The 21,098-nt window shown below is 39.1% G+C and overlaps 2 protein-coding genes across 2 annotated transcripts; one reads left to right on the forward strand and one right to left on the reverse strand.

Annotated features, from left to right (window-relative positions):
- Positions 1-2,840: 2,840 nt before the first annotated feature.
- PDZD9 (PDZ domain containing 9) lies at positions 2,841-8,016 on the forward strand (the record flags this gene model as incomplete). The annotated part of the gene is made up of 3 exons (XM_082064686.1): positions 2,841-3,047; positions 6,897-7,092; positions 7,920-8,016. The coding sequence occupies exons 1-3, from the start codon at positions 2,939-2,941 to the stop codon at positions 8,014-8,016; spliced, it is 402 nt and encodes a 133-aa protein (XP_081920812.1). The 5' UTR covers positions 2,841-2,938.
- A 771-nt stretch (positions 8,017-8,787) lies between these two features.
- Positions 8,788-21,085, reverse strand: UQCRC2 (ubiquinol-cytochrome c reductase core protein 2). Its single transcript, XM_082064647.1, has 14 exons — positions 20,928-21,085; positions 19,127-19,219; positions 18,857-19,006; positions 17,584-17,648; positions 16,546-16,602; positions 16,095-16,219; positions 14,619-14,716; positions 14,137-14,194; positions 13,875-13,970; positions 12,674-12,873; positions 12,320-12,400; positions 11,679-11,755; positions 9,882-10,035; positions 8,788-9,035 (listed from the first exon to the last, which is right to left on the reverse strand). Exons 1-14 carry the CDS (start codon positions 20,961-20,963, stop codon positions 8,952-8,954), a joined length of 1,374 nt encoding a protein of 457 aa, XP_081920773.1. The 5' UTR covers positions 20,964-21,085; the 3' UTR covers positions 8,788-8,951.
- Between the last annotated feature and the right edge of the window lie 13 nt (positions 21,086-21,098).

Consider the following 21,098-nt stretch of genomic DNA (forward strand, 5'->3'; position numbering starts at 1 on the left):
GCACCAATTGTGGGAAATCAGCCCAGTTTTGGCCACAATAACTCTGTGCCTTCAATATTGCCACTCCACCATGGGAATGCTGAAGGAAATTAGTCTAGCAGCCCCCACGGCTATAGGTACTTGGAAAATATCTAAGTGCTCATGCAGTTTTTCCTTCTAACAGCAAACACCCACCTGTTTTTTCCAGAGCTGATCTGTACAGAACACCTTGGAAAGCCAAGCAGGCGATTGTGCTGTTTATGTAAGTCTTTTATGTAGATGGGTGACTATATAAACACAATGGATATATAAGTAAAATAATCTTAAAGCGTTCAGCAGCAATCAGCAAGGTTATTATTTGGAGGACGAGAGCTGTACTTCAGTTCTATTGAAATCGCCTGTTCTTGACAGATTTTCTAAAGGGTGGAGAAAAGAGTAAGACTTTGGACGAAATGCAGCTGAAATAATTCCCTTTAAACAGGGAACAATTGGTGTGTGGAAGAAATGGGAAAATTGATTTTTTATTTAAAAGATTTAAAAAATTATATTGCACTAACAATGGGAATCTGGCAGCCTTGAAAAGAAGTTATTTCCAAGAATCATCTGCAACTATCCTATAAACTGGCTTTAAGTGGTATTTAAGTGTCTTTTAACACAAGCATGATGTAAAAGTCTGCCTTAAAATGAGTTTGTCTCCAAATAATTCAGCTTCATGGCAAAAAGAATGAAGGAAGGAGGGGCAGAGAGGGTACCCAAAGGGAAGATCTGGTTTTCATTGGCTTTTGGTAGGAAGGCAAATATAAAGTCAGAAATAGTGACAGAATCCAGTCTTCATACCCGGCAGGCTGCGTGGTCAGTTATTTAATCTTTCTGGGGTTTATTACGAGATGAGTACACGGCTCAGGATGCGGGGGGTGGACACCGCTGGCTGTAGTTCCCCGGAAGGCTTTGGCACCTCAGACAGAGCTGCAGCACTGATGGATGGGCAGCTGAAACCAAATTACTCCTTTGGATTGAAACTGCACTGGGCACTGGCACAGCCCGTGCCCACCGCCACATTTCCCTGTGCTGGTGTTACTGGTGCAGCACCCTGGGCAGACAGCAGGTCTGTGGTCTCCAGGCCAGGAGGGGACAGGCTGGTCCCTTGGCTGGAGACTCGGAACCTGCCTCGGTGTTCTGAGCAGTTGCTGGGGGCCGAGGTCACCTCCTCACCTGCTGGTGGACTCTTCCTCCACAGGTCGTCATGGAGCAGTAGCACATTTCCAAGAGGCTCACCCAGGACACGCCTGCCCAGGGGTTTTTGCTCCAGAGAAGAAACTCTTCCTCTGGACTCAATGGAACGTACAAAGTCTTCACCAGTGGCTGGGCAGGAAACTAAGAGTGAGTTTCCTTCTCTCTCGGTTATTTCTTCCTCTGTTCATTTCCATCTCCTCAGTGCTGCCCCAGCAGTACTCTTCCAGTCTTGTATTTCAGTATCTCAAACTTTTCAAGTACTCATTCTGGAAGTAGGAAACTAGGATTCAGTTCTCCCCTCTGGCTGAAGAAGACTGAAACTTGAAAAGTGACCAAGAACACCATAGGAAATGTTTGAATTCCTTCTACTGTTCCTGTTCCACTTTGCATAAATTCCTGAGACATCCGACCTCTAAGAATTATCAACACAGGAAAGTGTGTTCCAGAGTGTGTCTTCCTCTGCTTTTCTTCCATGACCATGAAATTTAAGTATTTCATCCAAATGAAATGTAGTATTCTACTCAACAACAACAAAAAAAATCTGCATTTTTCATTGGGAAGGAAAAAAAATTCAAACAGTTCCTGCTTTCTTCTCTGTTTTTCAGTTCAGCAGCCAAACTGACAACTTAGATGTTCACATTGCTACATTTTTAATCCTAATTCTTTTATATTCTGTGCTGTCATTTAGAGCATGATCCAAAGCTTTACTGAAGCCATTTGAAAGATGAACAAATTTCCATATTTTACAGAAGAAGGGTAAAGTGGTGGAAATTTTCATTAAGTGATTTCAGACGGTTGGAGATAGACTTCTCAAGCAGTTAAAGTTATTGCTACCCTACTGTCAGAAGTTGCATTTAGAGATTACATCTTAAAACAGAGCATTTTAAAAGTAATTTTTAACAGAATACAGTTTGGTTTAGGAGTCTCAAGCGCTCATGTGACAGTCTTAACTTTTCCTGGCTCTTGATGAAGAGAGCAGGCTTGAGAGATGGAGGATTTGGTTTATTACCCTAATATATTTCTTGGTGGAGACCCTGGGATAATGTCATTTATATTGTATTACTTGTATTATGCATTTTCATGGATAATGCTGCTCAAGAGTATTTTATGTCTGTAGGTCCTAAATATGGCAAGTACAGTCCCCTCATCTCAGCAGTAGGGTGTGGAACCAGTCTACTGGAAATTTAGAAATTAATCTCCTTTGTAACTATTGATTTTTAATAGGCATGCAATTTTTTCTCAAATCCTTAACAGCTGACAGCTCCTCTGTTCTGTTATTTTGTACTCTGTTCTCTACCTTCCCTGAATATATTGCTGTTTGTAGTAAATACTCAAGCAACAGCAATATTGCTTTTTCTCTTCGTAAAATATGTGACTTCTTAAGAAATAAGTTTCTAAGTAAAAACTACTTTCAGTATATTTATTTGCAGAAAGCTAATTTATGGAGTACACTAACTTTTTGTAAGTATTGCTATTATGGCATCTTGGCAGTAACTCAGAAGGCAGTGCCTACCTAGAGAAGCAATTAGGGACGAGGGACTTAACTGTTTGGACAATTAAGAATGGATACAACACCTGCTCAAATGTCTCCTTAAACGTTTTCTTGAAGAATGATATCACACTTTCAACTAGTAAAATTTTCCTCTCACTTTTCAAAGGGCAGTTGCCAGAATTGGGAAACATCTCTCAGCAGACATTGATTGCAGCAGTGAAGGCAAATATTAGGATGGGTGAACGAGGATTAGGACTCATAGTCATACAGAATGGGTCATATCTCCAGATAACAAGCCTTGTTGAGAAAAGCTCTGCAGCTAACGACGGAAAGCTAAAACCAGGTAAAAAGTACCAACAGTGATATTCAAATTCATAGCATTGAAAATATTCTTGTTCTGCATTTATGCTTTGAGCCTGTCTCTGATTTATTTACACTTATGCAGATCAAAAGAAACTCGATTTAAAATTATAGAGAAAAGAAACTAGCACAAACTGCATAAAGCTCAGTGCCAGCATTCCACTGTGATGAAATACCTGTGATCTTAAAACAGCTGATATGGGTGACTGTTTCATAATCAGATCAAGATTTAAGTCTATATATTGTCCTCCAGCAAAAACAGATTTCCTATTAATCAGCAAGTTTGTCCAAAAATAGTTTGATTATTACCTTTATATAGCAACTAAACTTGACTAATATCATTCTTTGCTTGCTGCATTATTGTTCAAGTAGTTTCACTCTACATGTAACAGAAAACTTCCCAAAGCTTGAAATTAGTTTGCCTTATTATTTGCTCTTTATTTCCCTTTATTATACAGAACAGCTACAAAGTGGCAATGGACTAATCTCTGTGCTGTAACAATCCATTCAGGTGTTCATTTGCCAAATGCTTTAAACCTGAAATGTTGCATATCAGTACAAACAGACTATTACTAGTTATTAAGCTTTCTTGTGGAACATCGCATACCGATATTAAGCTTGTAATTGAAAGCTCTGTAAATTTGACTGTTTCATATGGGTCTCTAGACCAATTGCATTAGGCTCAGGAACTACAGTTTGGGGACGACAACGTGCTATGTTATTACCAAGTATTAAATTGTCTCTAACATAGAAATCTATGAAGCTAAGACTTGAGCATAATTAAGTCATTTAGAAATTTACTGGCTGTACAGTGAAAATGCATATCTTTAAGTAGAACAATTTTCCCCACATTGACTTTATAGTTTGGGCAGTCCTCACTCTTTTCAGAGAAAATTAGAATTCCAAGCACTAGGAAAAAATATCTACTTGTTTGATGAAGTAAAAAGCACTGAATAGAGTTCTTAACCTCTTATTAGAAAAGGCTGTGCACTTTTGATCCAAGTATAAAATTCAGTGAAAAAAAACCTGAGCATAATATAGAAATAGATTTGGATTTGAACTGAGTGCTTTTTTTTGCCTTTTTTTTTTGGTATTATCATCTTAGAGCTGATAGCTTTTATCTGTTCCCTAAAAAAAACCCCCTATGGTATACAAAAACATATATATGATACTGATTTGTTTGTTGGGGTGTTGGTTTTTCACATCCATAAGGTAAAAAATAAATAATATTAATCACTGAAACTAAGTAGTTTTGTTTGCAAAAACTTAAAAAAGGCACACTCCAAAAGCCTTTTCAAAAAAGGCTACAGGAACAAGGAGTCAAATTACTTCTGACATGTGGTGTGTATGATTACTGCAGCAAGTATTGAACAGTTTAAAGGTGGTTGAGGACTGGTAACAAACATTGTCCCTTTGTAGCTGATCTTAGCTTTTGGAGTCCAAAGAAACAATTAGAGCTTGCTTCATGGAGCACGTGGATCTAACTCAGCACATTTCACACACACAAAAAAGCAAACACCTGAATTTGTTCATTTCATGTTTAGAGTGAACTTACAAAAACTTTGCATTTAAGATGAAAGCCATACAATTTTGCCTAAAATATAGTATTTTGTAGAAGCTGCATCTCTTAATGATACCATAGGCAGCACACTTATATTGGTGCTAATACCGATGTACAGAGCATGGGGCTGGAGTAAAATATGATGCACAAATGCACTGCTTAGGAGTTTTTCTTGCAATGAATTAGGTTTTATCTTTATCGACTTATTTTTCAGTTAAGTAAGCTGAGTATTATCTGTACAATTTCAAACTGGCATCTAAAAGAACAATTTCGTTATTGCTTGTAGCTTTAAGGGGCTGGTACCATTCTGCTGACATTACTGATGAGAAGGAAGAAATTAACAGAGGTAGTGGGAGGCACTAATGCCTTAAAATCCTACAGTCGGGCTCACCAAACTGATAGGTACATATACATGCCCTGTTCCCCATGCCGGCAAGGAGAAACAGGACTGCTTAGTATGTGAATTTCCTTAAAATACCTTTGTAGTGCAGGAGTGGCCACTGAATGATACCAATCACCAAACTGATGGGTGGACTGAAAAGCTGTGTGTTTCAGACTGTAGATGCTGGAGCCTAGGAGCAAAATTCTTTACATCTGCAGTTCAAAGACAGTGTTGACTCACCATAACAGTGTTATCAGCAGAAAAAAAAAACCACAACAGAATTCTGAAAGAATGTATTAAAAGCCAAGAGTGTCTTGCAGATATTTTAAAGCATAAGTACATTTATGTCTATGAATTTTGAAACATGTAATCTGAGAGACTTACCTTTCTGTTTGAGGCTGAGAACATACATCAAACTGTTGGTAAAATGTTTCCTGTTGCTTTTTTGTTATCTGCTATCCTGGTACTTGTTCCGAACTTCTTGTTGGCACCTCAGTAGAACCAGTACCTTCTGATAAGCTAGAGTGGAGAGAGGGTCTGATGATGATAGAGTAGAAGGAGTAAGCAGTGGAAAAAGTGAATGGGAAAATGGTAGTCAGTAGTTATGATAAACAGTTTTAAAGCCTATAGATTTTTGCTACAGACATTGTTAACCTAAAAGGGTTAGGAAGAAAACAGAGCAGATGGAGAGAGGCTCCTTGCTCTGCCTAATATGGCAGCAGGCAGCTGTATCGCCTGTTTAAATCCTCTGTGCTGTTCTGTTGTGGTTTACTACATAATGTTTACTGGTACTGCTCCTCTGTGCAACTGTCTCTGCCAGGCTGCTGATAGAGCTGTGGTCTGCTGCAGATTGACCTGCTTGCCTTTTGCAGTCTCCAAAATCAGAGGTTTACCCAGTCATTCTAACAATCCCCAGCCCCTTGAAGCCCATCCTGTTATACTCCATTATATATATATATATATATATATATATATATATAGGTGCTTAGGCTCTTTTGTTACTCTGTTTACTTTTGTTTACTCTCTTGTTCTTGGATTCAGTACTGCTTTTTGCAAAACTGCAGCTCGGTGCCTTCCACTGGCAGCAGGTAATAAAAACACTATTTGCAGCCGTGTCCCTTAAAACAAGCAAACAAAAAAATCATCACCCCCGCTTTCTGCTGCAACTCTTTAGTTAGATCCTGCACCAGCTCAGAAGTGTCCCCTGCTTCTCCCCCGGCCTTGCTCGACGTTTTCTTGCAATGTGGCCATGCATTGGTTGTTCTCACAGCAAAGGGACAGGCACCAGCCACTAAGGAGAGTCAAACCCTCAAATCTTTCAGGGGCCCAGACAAACACAGGGTGATGTGGCTGTTACACAGATTCTCCAGCATCCACCCAGATGAACAGCACCTGGGGTCAGCAGCAAGGGACACACAAGGGCAGGCAGCAGAGATGTACTGACCGGGTATTCCAGCTGTGAGAAGGTACAGGGGAGCTGTGGGAAGATGCCAGTAGCGCTGTTCAGAGTGCAGCTATGGAACCTCAACTCAGCCTTGCTGGAGTCTATCTGGTTCCAAATAGTGGTCCTGGATCAGATTATTCACCATTGTACTTTCATCTTGCCTAAAAAAACCCACTCATTCAAAAAAATCCCAAAGTAAATAAGTGAACTGCAGCTTTCCTTAGTGTTGTGAAAAGGCGAGTTCTTAACAGAGCTAAAAAAACTTTGATTAAACAAGAAAGCAAAACCAAACTTGCATCCAGTTGAAGAGCTGCTAAACACATGCTTTCACACGCTTTTAAATGTGCAAGTATAGTGGTCAACACTACGTATTTTATCATACAGACATAAAAAAAAATTGAAGAAGTCTCTTAAACTGATTGCTGCCAATTTTCTTCCTTGGCAGGTGATGTTCTAGTAAAAATTGGACATGCTAACGTTATAGGATGGACTCTGCGAGAGCTCAGGCAACTCCTGCGCAATATTCCTATAGGAACTACTCTGCAAATCAAAGTTTACAGAGATTTAGTTGAAGTACCTCAACAATGGCAAAGTGCAGCAGAATTAATTCCTGAAGTAAAGCTTCCTGTGATGACAGCAGAGTAAGAAGTATTGTACATAACTAGAATTTCACACCTTGCTTATTATTCTATTCATTATAGCATAATAGCTTTTTCATTTTAGAATAAAATGTTAGCATAAGGTTTAATTTTCTTTTTCTGGAATAGAAAACTGATTTGAAATAGGCAAATACCAAAAGAAATGTTTACTTTTCCAGTTACAGTGAAGACAGGATCAGAACATTAATTTTAGCCATGCCCCTTCCCACCTCCACAGAGGCCATAAAAAGTCTGGCTGGCAATAATGCCGCTGCGGTCAGAGGCTGTGTCCATTGCAACAGCCAAGGATCCAGACGATTACAAGTAAAATGTATTCCAATCCTAGAGGTGGCTCATATAGCAGGTATAATTAATCTAGATGGGATATAAGACAGTTTCAAGTTTTCCTGAGGCACAAAGTTTTAATAGAAAAGAAACCTCAGAGGTAGGGGGAGGAATAGAAGTGTTAAAATGAGATAATTAGGCTTGTGCAGCACAAAGGAAGCTCACACAGCAAGGGGCTTTCCAAGAAATCAAGCCTGTAAGTTTATGTTTAAATAAATCAAATTATTTGCTACTCTGAAGGAGAAGAAAAAGGATAGCTTGCTTTTCTGTTGGCCGAATTACAACTTAGCTATCAGAGTCCAAAGGAAACAGTGTGCAAAGGACTATGGACAATAGTATTAGTTTGATATTAGAGGAGCTTCAGAACTAATGAACTTGTCTTTAGAACAAGTAGTTGCAAAAATACTTACGACTCCAAGATTAGTTAAATAAATGGCTATGGGAATTATTGCTTGTGAAACTGATGCCGCTCTGTGTATTTTCAGCACAAGTGACGATACTGAGGACGAAGATGATACCAAGTCAAGTAGCGATGATGATGTAAACTTGGAAACTTTTCAGCATAAACCTTTCCAGCCATAGCATTGAATTCACGTATAAGCTATCGTCAATATCCCAAATTTGGCAGATATCTGATACATGTGAGACACTTAAGAGTAGACACAGACACTGATGTGATGCTGTACTTTACAATGATGTTGATGCATTGTGCAACCCTAAGTTTGATGCTGGTGGAGTCAGACCTTCATACGGGGCTACAGAAAACAATGAGACCAGTTCCTCTTCTTCCTGCCCTTCTGCATCAGATACATCCTATCTGGAAGAATCTGCCTTTGTTTCAAAATAGATCAAAATTCAACTTCTTCAAAACCTACTTTCTGGAGTTGTATCTGTTTTAATACATGTCTAGAACTTAAAAAAAAAAAAAAAAATCTAAATATCCTAAGATATTTGAAATTATATATTAGCTATATAAAGCTGCTTTAGCAATGCCCTCCCTCCCCTCAAAAATGTCTCTCAATGCTGCTTGTGGAGAAGACATTCAGAAACACTACCTGTGCTAGTCCCAGAGAGGCAGCAGCTGCAAGCTCTGAAGTCTAATATATTAATCTCTGTTTGAAGGTAAATTTCTTCGTTTGCTTGATATAAGGATGGTGCAGACGGTTTATCAAGAATTTTCCCTGAATGCATGGACAACTAGTGGCAATTACAGTATTTGTCTGCATCACAATTTCTGATATATCCTTTTTTTACATCAACTAAAATTCACCTTATTTTTCCACTGTAGTTTGACATTCACTGTACAGAGCCAGACTTATCAGCATTTTCAATGGGAAAAAACTTAGCACAAAATGTATGAACCCAGCACTTTATTTGATAAGTGCAAGCCCACAATTACTCCAGATTAATTTTCTGGAAGAACTGAATTCATAAATAACATGTTAGTAGTAATTTATTTAGAATATAGGTGACTTAGAGCTCAGGTCCATCTTGAATCCACATCCTGGTTTATGTTTTTACAACTCATCAAGGAAAGGAGTATTTCCCAAATCCCCACTAGCTGCCATGGATTTCTTCCCATTGACAAACTTCTTTGCAGCCTGAAAATAAATCAGAAATATAAGGAATTATTCACTACAAAAGAATTTATCTTGCTGCTCATAGCCTCGGCTTCAAGTTATTAAAATAAATGACAAATCCCAAAACTACTATAGTACATCATCAAGTAAACACTTTTCCTTTTGCTGTCTACATTTACTGGCTTCTAATCCAGCTCCTTGTTCCTTTATAATCTAAACAGGAATGGCAGAATGACAGTGGGATATAAAAGGCTTGAACTCTTTGAGAGTGGTTACTCCTAGAATAATTGTTACAGTGCAAGATACAGTGGAACTCTCCTTATTACTAGAGCTATTGCTAGTTGCTACTGCAACAGAAATCAATAGGGGCTGTGAAAAAACAGTGTTCTATCTTAGAATTTCTCTGATGGATTTCTGTTTGAAGTTTGCTTCAAGTATAAGCAACAACATAATTTGCAATAGTGATGCAGTTATGTAAATTTATCATTGAAAGCCTACTTGTTTTATTAAGTCCACTGAATGTTCTAGACTTGGGAAACCTAAAAGCTTTGACACAGGAGTGTCTGCACTGGAACTAACGTCAGGTTTTCCATGAATACTAGTTGGCAGTTTTGGTAAATTTAAGTGAGGTAGATGAGAATTTTACATACTCCCAGCTACACTAGTTTTACAGTGTATTGGATTAAAGAGTCTTCTGTTAAAAGTAAAGGCATCAATAGATAGCCAGCTGGGATTTGTAAATGAGTTGCTTTTTCTAAAGACAGTAGATATCTGTGTTTACAAACACACATAAATGAGCACCAGTTTTGTATAAAACAACCTTACACAGTGATTAAGGAACACCTGTAGACGCTGACACATACTTACATTCACAACATCAGCACTGGTTACGGAGTCGATTTTTTGAGCAACAACAGATGGTGATGTGTGTGTGCCAGAAACCAAGGACTCGGAGCCAATTTCATTCAGTAACCCTTCTGCACTCTCCACTGACATCAAATACGTGGCTTTCAGCTGATTTCTGCCATCAAACAAAGCATTAAGGATGAGTGAGCATGAAGTCCTGCTATTACCTTCCCTACTATCCCCATGAGTACAATGAGTTTTTTGTGCTTTTCAAATTTTGAAGATTCCTCTCCATTTTGAAATGTTTTCCTTTTCAAATATGGAAGGGTTCTGTAGTTAGGAAAGAGGCACCACAAATTGTCCAAGCATGAAAACAACAGGGTACTTGAACGCTTACTGCCTTGGAATGATCTACCACCCCCCACAGTCAGATGTCTAGCTCAGGAATTAGACAAACTAATATCCAAGTTTAAAAATTAGGTTTAAAATTAATTCCTGTTTCTCATCAAGGGCAGATGTATGCAGAACAATTTTGCTGTAAGTGACAAAGAAACAGTTAATGTAAATGGTTAGGTTCCTTGTGCAATTGTTCCATGTTCTGTGAAAATGGAAGAAAATGGTTTATTACAATAGAATATGATTAACTAGTTTAGTATTTCTGACTGAATTGCAAGGCTCTGCAAATATCACTGACCCTGAATTAGGAGTTTTGGGGGGGTTTTTTTGGTCACTAAAGGAAAAAGAGCAATACAGAAAAAATATGCGACGGCATTCCAGAAAGGAAACTAAAAAAACCCCAACCAAACCAACCAACCAACAAAAACCTCAAACAAACCCAAAGAACCTGAAACAAAAACCCGAACAAACAAAACCAGAAAAACCAACCGAAACCAAGAGGGTACAGCACTCTGTGTTAACTCCCTCATACTAGGCAGCTTCTTTAAAGAAAAAAAGAAAGAAAACCACAACCCCCCGCCAACTAATAATGCCAAATACAAAGATCCAGAATAGGCCATTTAGCTACTAGTGACTAAAGCACAACCAATCACATCTAGGTTAACATGTTTTGTATAATCAAGCTTTATGTGGAGTCTTGTACATATTTTATAGACACAACAGACAATATTTTTGTTTTTCTACTTGAGTGAATCTCTACTATATTGTTATATTGCACAACTACAGTTTTAAAAGCTCAGTGCAGTTTAACACTACCTGGAGATCAAGCACCAACTAACGTGCAAAACCCTCTACAAATTAGAAACTCTAAAACTTTGTTGGTATTACTGCATCTCTAAGAGTAATTTTCCCCCATCTCAGGTACTCCCAGGGACATGCATTTTGAGCACTTGGAAGTAACATCACTAATTCAGTGCTTTACGCTTGCAGGCCCTCATTACTTTGAGGATGCAGAAGATTGCTTAATATAATTGTTTTGGGAATTGCTGCAGTGCAACCAAAAGGGAATTATCTAAATAATGCAATTTAGGATTCTAATTTAAATACATCTTAGTACTACAGAGTATGATTAAAATGGCAGCATCTGCTGATACTTGCTAATATCTTACATTGGAACAGTTTTCTGAAAACCTTAATGCTTCTAACAAGTTTTTATTAGGAAATACCTTTAGCAGCGAATCAGTAGAGCTTTGAAAAAAGAGTATTGACAGTGTGTCAATTTTAATGCAGGAAAGTGAGCAATTCCCCACAGAAATAATTAGAGGACAATGATACGCTCTGCTGTAAAGAATAGCCTGTTTGACAAGTAGCTACATGTTAAGAAACTTCGCTTTACAAGACACAAGACAGTTCTTTACTCACTTTGCCATTGTGATATCGTCATTGGTGACGCCGCCCTGAGCAACTGCCTTTATCTGGTTCATAGCAGCTTTAATGACCTGAGGAAAATTAAAATAATTTAAGGCTTTTTCCAGCATTAAATTTCAACATGTTTTTTCTCTTATCTGACACCTTAAAAACTTCAGGGAAGAGCAGCTGACAGTGTTTGGATTGTTAGACTGAACTCAATGCTGAACAGCTTTAGAACAAAACTAAACCCGCTGTAACAAATGCCAAAGCGAGATACAAAAAACAGTGTGGATTTAAATTGCAAGACAACATTAATTTGCATGGTCTCACTGTTTATCATGAGAGGATTCAGTTCTGCCAGCTTCAAGAGCCAGCATGCTCTTCATGATATACTTTGGCTTACACACGTAAATCAGCAATTACAAGCAGCAATTCAAGGTATTTTACTAGCTCTAGTTCATATTAGGCATTGGTACTTCCCAGAAAGAGTCTCATTCCCAGGTTGCAGAGTTAAATCACAACAGAATGTGCAGCATTCTTATACAAGAAACCAGATTAACTGACTTTTTTCAGATCAATCAGTCATTATCTCACACCAAAATACTAGTTGGAGGGTTAAGGTGTTAATACTTAAATTCTAATCAGCAACTCACCTCCCCAGCATTTGCAGCCTGGGATATGGTATAAAACCCAAAGAGCCCGGAATCAGAGTAATTAACATTAAATGCAGAAGCCTGCAAAACAAAAATTATTATTAACTGTTTCAAGTATCAGAACAACTCAGTATAAAGCACAGTAAAATAATTACTATATGGATGTAAAATACTGGAATTTGGGAAGCTAAATTCCACCTGTGCAGAGGAATCTCAGACTGGAAGGCCTTCTCTGAAATATTGTAACTTGTGCAAGAATGAACTAATTATGATTCTCATTGGAGGTGGTAACCTCTTGAAGGATGGCATACATTTTATTTAGAATATTAGAGTGCGGTAACCCTTTGAACTTACGTCAAATGGCTGGGTAGTTGCTTTAGCAATACCCTGGGACAGTTTGCTGGTAACGTTGCTTCCCCTCTTGATAAGGGGTCCAGCCCCTAAAACATGCTGAAGAACACTGAATGCATTCGCTTCTGCACTTCCAACAGCAGCTCCTTCAGTCACAACAGCAGCGTGGACAAGGCTATCACCATTCTGTTCCCTGATTTCTCCTAAAAATGCAACAGAATAAAAGGTAATGCAGCATTCAGTTAGAAACTACTGTACATTCAGAGGTATGGAAGGGCAAGATTTCAAGCCAGGAGTTAGTCCCATGAGAGAGAAAGCCAGGGTGTGAAGTTACTGCATGTTCACTCAGGAAAACAGCAAGAAGCTGTTTGTAGGCTGTAGGTCACACTGTAGCTTCCAATCATTGGTCCCCTTTATACTGATAATCCTTACAGGTTATTCCTAACTCTTTTTAAAATTACATACGTATACTAGACACCTAGTACACTATATAGATAGCCTTTTGAAGAAATCATTCAAAAAAGTCCTTTACATTCAAAAATTTTCCTGCAAGCACAAGCCCAAGTACCTTACTATGCTTTATTTGAACCTGATCCTAAACCACAAATAGTATGAGACAATAAAACTCAGTGAGTCTTCAGATAATAAACATCCAGAAAAGTTGTGTACCTTCTGTTCATAAGAATATTTATCCTGTTTCATAGAAACTGAAGTTATTCCAGTCAAATATGAAATGTTGGAAACTTCTTTCCCCTTTATTTACAGAGCGATCTGATACCTTCACTGAAGAATAGCTATTGGTATTAGTACAAGATGCTGCTCTAAAAAAGCTAAGCATTGCTTTGTCTTTTATGAAAGATGACATTCGAACAGATCATCGTTAAAAAGAAAGCCCACCGCCACTTCTAGACAGTTTAGAACGGATTCTTAAGGGAATCTCCCAAAAAAAGCCGAGACAAACCAGATGTTAGCTTGTTTTACACTTTTAAGACTAAATGATCTTGCCAGTAAAGCTTTGTTGGAGATATGGGTTAAATTTTACTCCAGAACTTTCCATGGAGGGAATAATCCTCTACTTAGACTGGAAATGCCTCTGAACTAGCACTTCCTGCAACTGTAGTTTTCAGCTGCAACTTTGAATAATGCTGTATTTATAATAATCACAAAAGCAGTCATTCAGAACACATACAAGATACATACTTACCCCCTCGATAGACAGCCTTTGCACCAGAAATACCAGCTCCACTCCGGATATTTAGAAAGTGCTCTGCAATTTGCTTTAAGTCAGAGTGCTTTACACCTGCAATACAATAGTTTATTCCAACTGATGTAATGTCATTGAAAAGCTACAGCTGCTACGTAAAAGTGTTGTAAGTATACTGTAACATTTTATTTCTACAGAGCACTCAAAATTCTACAGTAGTTTTCCTTTATAAATTGCAGTGTCCATTAAAAAACATACATACCTATTCCTACAAGAGCCATTCTTGCACTTGTGAAATTGTTCTGTACAAAATGGTGAAGCTGCAACAGTAAATTCACATTTTAGGGTGTTTGTATAAAGTACAAAAATGGGAAGTGTGTTTCTGATATCCACTGTTCAGCCTTATACCTCTTAATGCAGCAAACTCCAATGCTCCCAAAAGGAACTGTCCATAGAACAGCATTTTGCACATTCTTCAGTGACAACTACAAAACCCTTTTATACAAGAACACTTCCGTCTTATTAACAGCTGTCCTATCAACAAGAAGCCACTGACATTAACCACCTTTCTAACTGTGAACATAAATTCTGTACCCAATATTAAAAGCTACACAGAAATAAAATATTTAAACACCAGACTAACATGGTAGCAAATACTGTGTATTTGCCAAATTAAATTTCTCTCTCATCTACCCTTGATGAAGAAATTGAAACAGATTTATAACACAACATAAATATTCCTACCTGCTCAGAAGTAATTTTTCCAACTGCATAATCTGGACAATATAGAGGGTTTGCCAGAGCATTCTTATAAGCTGCAGCATGCAAGTTTTCAAGCACTCCTAAGAGAAACAGTTTCAGTGATGATGATTAACATAAAAGACACTTTTAATGAAGATCATGAACGAAACTAATGTTACCCCAGTGCAACAGAGCTGTGGTCCACTTTAAGGAGCACAAGCAGGTTGAAATAATCCAATACACGTGGAATTTTCATCCAAATCCTCAAGCAACAGCATCTGGTCTGAGGCATTTTATTTTTTTGTAACTTATTAAAACCAACACTTACATATGCTCAACCCTTTCTGGCCTCAACAGCAAGCTATAAAAGTAATCAGTGTTCGGGGGACATGGAACAGTAGAAAACAACAACAAACCCAAACATCTTTTTAATTAGTTTTAGAATTATCATCATCTCCACTGTACGCATCCTTTGTTCTTGAGCTTGAGAAAGAACTGGCTGTTTAAAATACTATTTGTAGTTTTGTGTGATGTCTCATCCATCTCCCTATTCAGATGAAGGATGCTCATGTCTTTAATTCCTTTCTCATTATTTTTTTCTTGCATCCAGTAGTACTCATTTCTATTTGATAGTCTCAAAAGATTTTCAAGAGAAAGATGACACTCCTTTCTTCATAGTTCTGATTCTGAATGTAACTGTAACTGAAAATATTAACTTACTATGAAATGAATCTGTAGTTGATACACATTTAGAAGACAAAGACTGTTCTTGATTCTGATTTAAAAAATAGTAGTGCTTCAATATAAGCCAGGGATTTTCCAAAGCCCAGCGTTGTGTTGACACCTTTAATGGGTTATGAAGGTGAGCACGCTTCACAGAGTAGTACAAACCATGTTTATTGTGCAGAACCACGTAGGGAAACTTGGATGACTAGAGTTAAGTAACACAAGATACATTGGAATAGGCTTGGCTGAGGCTTTGTGTCTGTTTTTATGAACCTCAATTTATAAACCTGGAACTAGAATCCGTTTTCAATGTAATGAAAATACATATTGCTTTTATACCAAAATAACCATACAAATTCAAAAAGTCTTTTGTAGAATACTGTTTCCGTATCAATGAGTAACACCTAAATACTATTTTCAGAACATGAGCTGCTGCAAATATATTGTCAACAATAGTAATGACTGGCACATTCTTTGGAGGAAAAAACAGGAAAAATGGAAGCTGTCAGGAGAATGGTATACCCTGTCCTCAGCATGTTCCTTGCTAATGATTGTTATGCACAGGCTGGAAAAACTTGTGGATTTATAGAAAAAAGTTTTGTAACAACAGAAAGACCACACCTACCAATGGGAAAAGCTGAAACATTAAATGGTCACATGACACAGCAAAAGGGAAACCCTATTATTTCCAAAGTTTTTCATCTTGAAGAAACTCCCATGAAGCTAATGAAGTGGATCAGAAAATACACTTACCAACTTGAGGATTCTGAAATGCAATTGCTTTGTCAACTTTTAGTTGTGGCTGAAGTTCAGTCACTTCCCACGGTCTGAACTCTGGTGCTGTGGTGACGTTCAGAAGGTACTCCATTACTGTATCACTAGATTTAAAAAGTTACAAAGGCATTAAACGCAATAGGCAATTCAGAATAATCCATAAGCAACACATTAACAACAAATTATACCACTCAAGCCAGAGTTGTTATTAGCAATGCTGTACAAAGTATGAGAACTCAACTTCAGTTCTGCAGCATTTGCATGCTTAGTAACATGATACAGAAGCCAAATATTAATACAGTAATTTACTGATTTATTACAAAGACATGAAAATAAGTGTTACTCCTACCCTGTAAAATGATAAGTCTCTGCTACAGAGCAGTTTGTAAAGAATGCAGTAATTCAGTTTACAGCATATCTAGATACGTACACATAGTCACGCAGGCATTCAATAGAGTAAGTCATTTTCTCTCTTGTTGAGTATACACTAAATAAGAAAAAAAAACAAAATCCATTTTAGAAGAGAACACAGAACTGGATTTTCACACATATTCCCCATTGATTGAATTAATCAGCAAGATACTGACTAGAACGTCTAGTTAACCTTAAATCTGCTTGAGATGACTGTTTAAAGGAGTGATCATATACACACACAGCAGGAAGAGACATAACTAAAACTCATCTCTTAAGTATTCAAGTAATAACAAGCATCTTGCGACCATCAGAATCTAAGATAACACAATAATTCAAGGTGAAACAACGAATAAAGCTGAATAACAAAACTTGATGAAAAATGTGTGTATGTATTAAACAAGGCAATTTAGAAATTATTCTTTTGAGGTAGAAAACATAGTTGGTCTTTTCCAGTTGCTTCAACACATTTGTGATTAATGGGAACAAAAAGGGATAGAATCTCAAGTTATTTATTTTAACCAAATTCTGTATAAAACAATCTTACTGGATGATTTCAGGATACATTGCAAGAAAGCAGGCACAGCAAGATCTCTCTTTTATTTCTCTTAGGCTTGTTTTCTAGGGTTTGAACTCTGACATCACAAAAGCCAACTCCTGTCTGAATTATTCCCAAAGCTGCAGTATGATGAGTGGTCTCTATTCATGAAAGACGGAGGAAAAAATAAATCTATTGACTTTGGGAAGTTTAATCTTGAAGCCTGAAAAGGCAGCAAGAACATTAAGCTTTCAGGACAAAATATTTCTTCCAGGTACACAACATTTAGATTTTGTTAACTGAATGATATTTCTAAAATAAAAATCATGGGTGCACTCTTGAACCTTAATAGAACAAGAAGTACAAAAGACATTCCTTGTCAACATTCACCATTCAAGTACCATTTCCACACTTAGCTTATCCACCTACAGACCCTTATGGTTATTGTTTAGTTTCCATTAGTCATTCATCTTGTTTGCATTTTACCAAGACAGATTATCTTTGTACGTGGTTACAAACCTTAGGCTACCCCCAACAGCTTCAATGCCACGAGTAATCCGGAAAGAAGATGCTCCTTTAGTAGTCTATTTAAAAAAAAAAAAAAAACGCAACTTAAAATTCTGGCTATTTTAAGGACATATTTGCCTGAGGTTGTTCAGTGCTCACGCAAATTTGAAACAGTATCTGTTTATTTATACAGAGGCTATTTTGAAAAGTTGAGCCAGCTTACTGCATCCCTACTCCTGATCACTTCTTCATCCTTTCTGATTTTCCACCATAATTGCTCAGATATTTGCTCCCCAGCCTCATTCTAGAACGACCCAGGTTTGCCTGGACATTTAATAGGATTGTCTGAATTAGATAAGCTTGACAAAACCAGGGTAAAGAATGCCCACACATCCTGTTATGCTCACAGCTGTCGAGGGAAATAATTTTGGCCATCAGCTGGGAAGGAAGTGATGAGCCACTGGGATATTATTTTTTCCTTTTTCTGCCTGAAACTGATGTGGATTGAGCCCACGCAACAGCAAAGGCACGTCAGTGGCACTGGGAAGCTCTAACGATCACAGCCTGGCTGGTGTGGAAGAGGCCGCGTTTACGTCTGCAGCCAGAACCAGACAGCAACCAAGAGCAACAGGAACATGGGGAACAGGCACAGCGGGTCACACCCACACGACATCCAGCCCAACGTTCTGTACCTGACAGCGGCAACAGAAGAGGCTGTTTAAATATAACATCCCACAACCCATTCAATGGTATTCCTGCAGTACCTACAGCAGTTATTCCCTTTAGCAACTGTTTAAGCACCTGCTGTCAATGAATCTGATTCTTTCTTAAACCTGATGATATGTATCTGCCCCCACAGCATCTAGTATAACTGAACATAGACATCAGAAGGAAAAACAAGTTTAAAATATCTTGATGGCAGCAGTAAGAGAAACTACTCAGAAATATTCAAAACACACATAAAATTTAGCTTGTATCTGCCACCCAAATTAGTTTTTACTGTGGCTAAAATAAAATCAATTACATGCATAGTTTTATATATATATGTGTGTGTGTGTGTGTAGCTTAAGACACCACTGGAGAGCATAATTCTAAATAAACATCACTTCCTGTCTTCCAGGAAATAATGACATTTCTCCTACACTAACCAAGAATCAATGTACATTGTTTTCCAATTTATAACATCTCTTACATTAAATTTTACCATATCATTTCTTTCTGCAATCATAAACCTGCCACCATTTCATCTACTGCGAACATCGTAACAAAGAGAATAAACACCTACCAAATTAGATGCAAGACGAAGCAAGTGAGCAGTTCCCAAGTTACCACTGGTTTCATATCTGCTGCCTGCTTTAATAAACACACCAATTCTTGAAGCTGGAGAAAAGTTTTCCAGAGATGCAATAATTAAGCCATTTGGTAATTTTGTGATCTGTATTAAAGAAAAAAAAAGGTTTAGTCACCCACTGGAAGTACTGTCACAGTTCTGCTTTGGCCGAGTTTCAAAAATAAAATAAAAGGAAAGGGAAAAAAACCCAGTATTGATACTGACCTCAAGATCCTCAGATGCTGGAGATAATTTCACTCGTTCTGCAGTTTTTGAGGTTGCAACTTTAGGAGCTACTTTGAGTGAGTAAAGTCTCTTCTGGAAGATAATGGATTTCCTGAATTAGTTCATGACATATCCCATTACACACTGAAAAAACAACTAATTTTAAAGTACAAATACAATTAACAACTTCAAGCCCCAGAGTAATAACAGTGATTCCCTTGCAATTCCTTTTTACACCACTGTTTGAACCTATGCAACAATTTATAAGAGGTCTCTGGGATGTTCAAGCACAGTAAGAAAATAATCTCTACCTGATACTATAGTCTGTTAGACCACTATACAGCAATTAACTGAACAAACTGCTACAGCAATCCACATATGCAGAACACAACTTTGGAGATAACCTTCTAATTTATTAGGTGTAGGCAGTTCAACTCCTACAGTCACCCCTCAGAACCCCAAACTACCCACACTGTCTGCTGTGCACAAAGAGGACATGGATGCAAATCCTCAGGCTGCAAAGTAATAACCAGAAGCTGGCCTTCAAATGGAAGAGGTGAACATCACAAGAGCCTTCCCTCCAGTAGCTGGCGACAGAAGTGACATGACTTGATTTTAAATACCCCCCACCTTTTTTTGAAGTTTCTTATTCTTGTCAAGTATATTTATTATCATTCTTTTCACATTAAAAAACCCAATAACTTCATCCCCTTACATCTCAAACTAAAAACTGAGCAACAGAAACACCGCTGCACTCAGCTGTAGGGATACCAATGCCATAATTCCGCTTGCTTTGCCACAGACTCTGTTCGATGTATGAGTCAAGGAAAGACTCTGTTCTTCTGCCACCACATCCTGGTTTGTATTCTCCCAAGTAGCAAGTGATATGACAAGAGTAAATGGCCTCAAGTTGCACAAAGGGAGGTTTAGATTGGATATTAGGAAAAAATTCTTCATGGAAAGGGTTGTCAGGCACTGGAACAGGCTGCCCAGGGCAGTGGAGTCACTATTCCTGGAGGGGTTTAAAAGGCCTTTAGACGAGGCTCTTAGGGACATAGTTTAGTGCTAGAGTTATGTCATGGTTGGACTTGATGATCCTGAGGATCTCTTCCAACTGAAATGATTCTGTGATTTGAATTTTAACTTCCAAGCCTACTTATTTACGAATGGCTAGTGCACATCTAAAATTGACTCACAAACGTACTGTGCTTCAAAAGTAATTTGCCACCCTACTCCAGAGCATATTTCCAGCAGAGAATCACAGACAGCCTGCAGCAGCCCCAGAACTCTGCCCGCTCCGGGCCGAGCCAGCCCCCACCGCCAAGGGCACCACCTTGCCACGAACAGCTGAAGCTTCCCCAGCGAGCAACGATCCCCTTGAGCCCGCTCCCGCCCTCTCTCCGGCCGTACGGGCGGCCCTGCCTCCCCGGTCGCTGCCGGGAGAGGCCGCGGGTGATGCCCCCGGGGACCCCTCGCCCCGCCGGAGCTCCCAGCCAGGCAGCTGCGCACAGCTCGCCCCGGGCCGGGCCCGCGGCCTGTCTGACCTTCAGCCCCTCCGCCCCGCTCCGCCACCCGCCCAGCCCGATCGACCCCGGCCCTGACCCCTACCAAGGCCCTCACTGACAGCCCCACCGGCACGAACGCAGCCACTGGACCGCCCGCCCACCGCCCGCCGGCCCGGCTCACCGCCCGGGGCTGGCTGAGGTCAGGCCCGCCCACAGCCCCCAGGGCCCGGACAGCCGCTGTCACCGCCGCCTATGCCTCTCCCCCACCGCGCACAACGCCTCCAGGTCACCCTCACCGAGAGGGAACGCGCGACCATGGGGAATCCCTTCATCCTCCCGCGCCCCTCGGCTCGGCCCTGGCGAGGAGAACAAGATGGCTGTCCGGAGGAAGACTCTGCCTTCCCGGCGCGCTCTGCGCCGCTTTGACTTTCTAGCGAGCGAATGCCGGAACTCTACTGCTCGTGCTT

The sequence above is a fragment of the Streptopelia decaocto genome, assembly GCF_964273445.1.
Source record: "Streptopelia decaocto genome assembly, chromosome: 13".
In the NCBI taxonomy this organism is placed as follows: Eukaryota; Metazoa; Chordata; class Aves; order Columbiformes; family Columbidae; genus Streptopelia; species Streptopelia decaocto.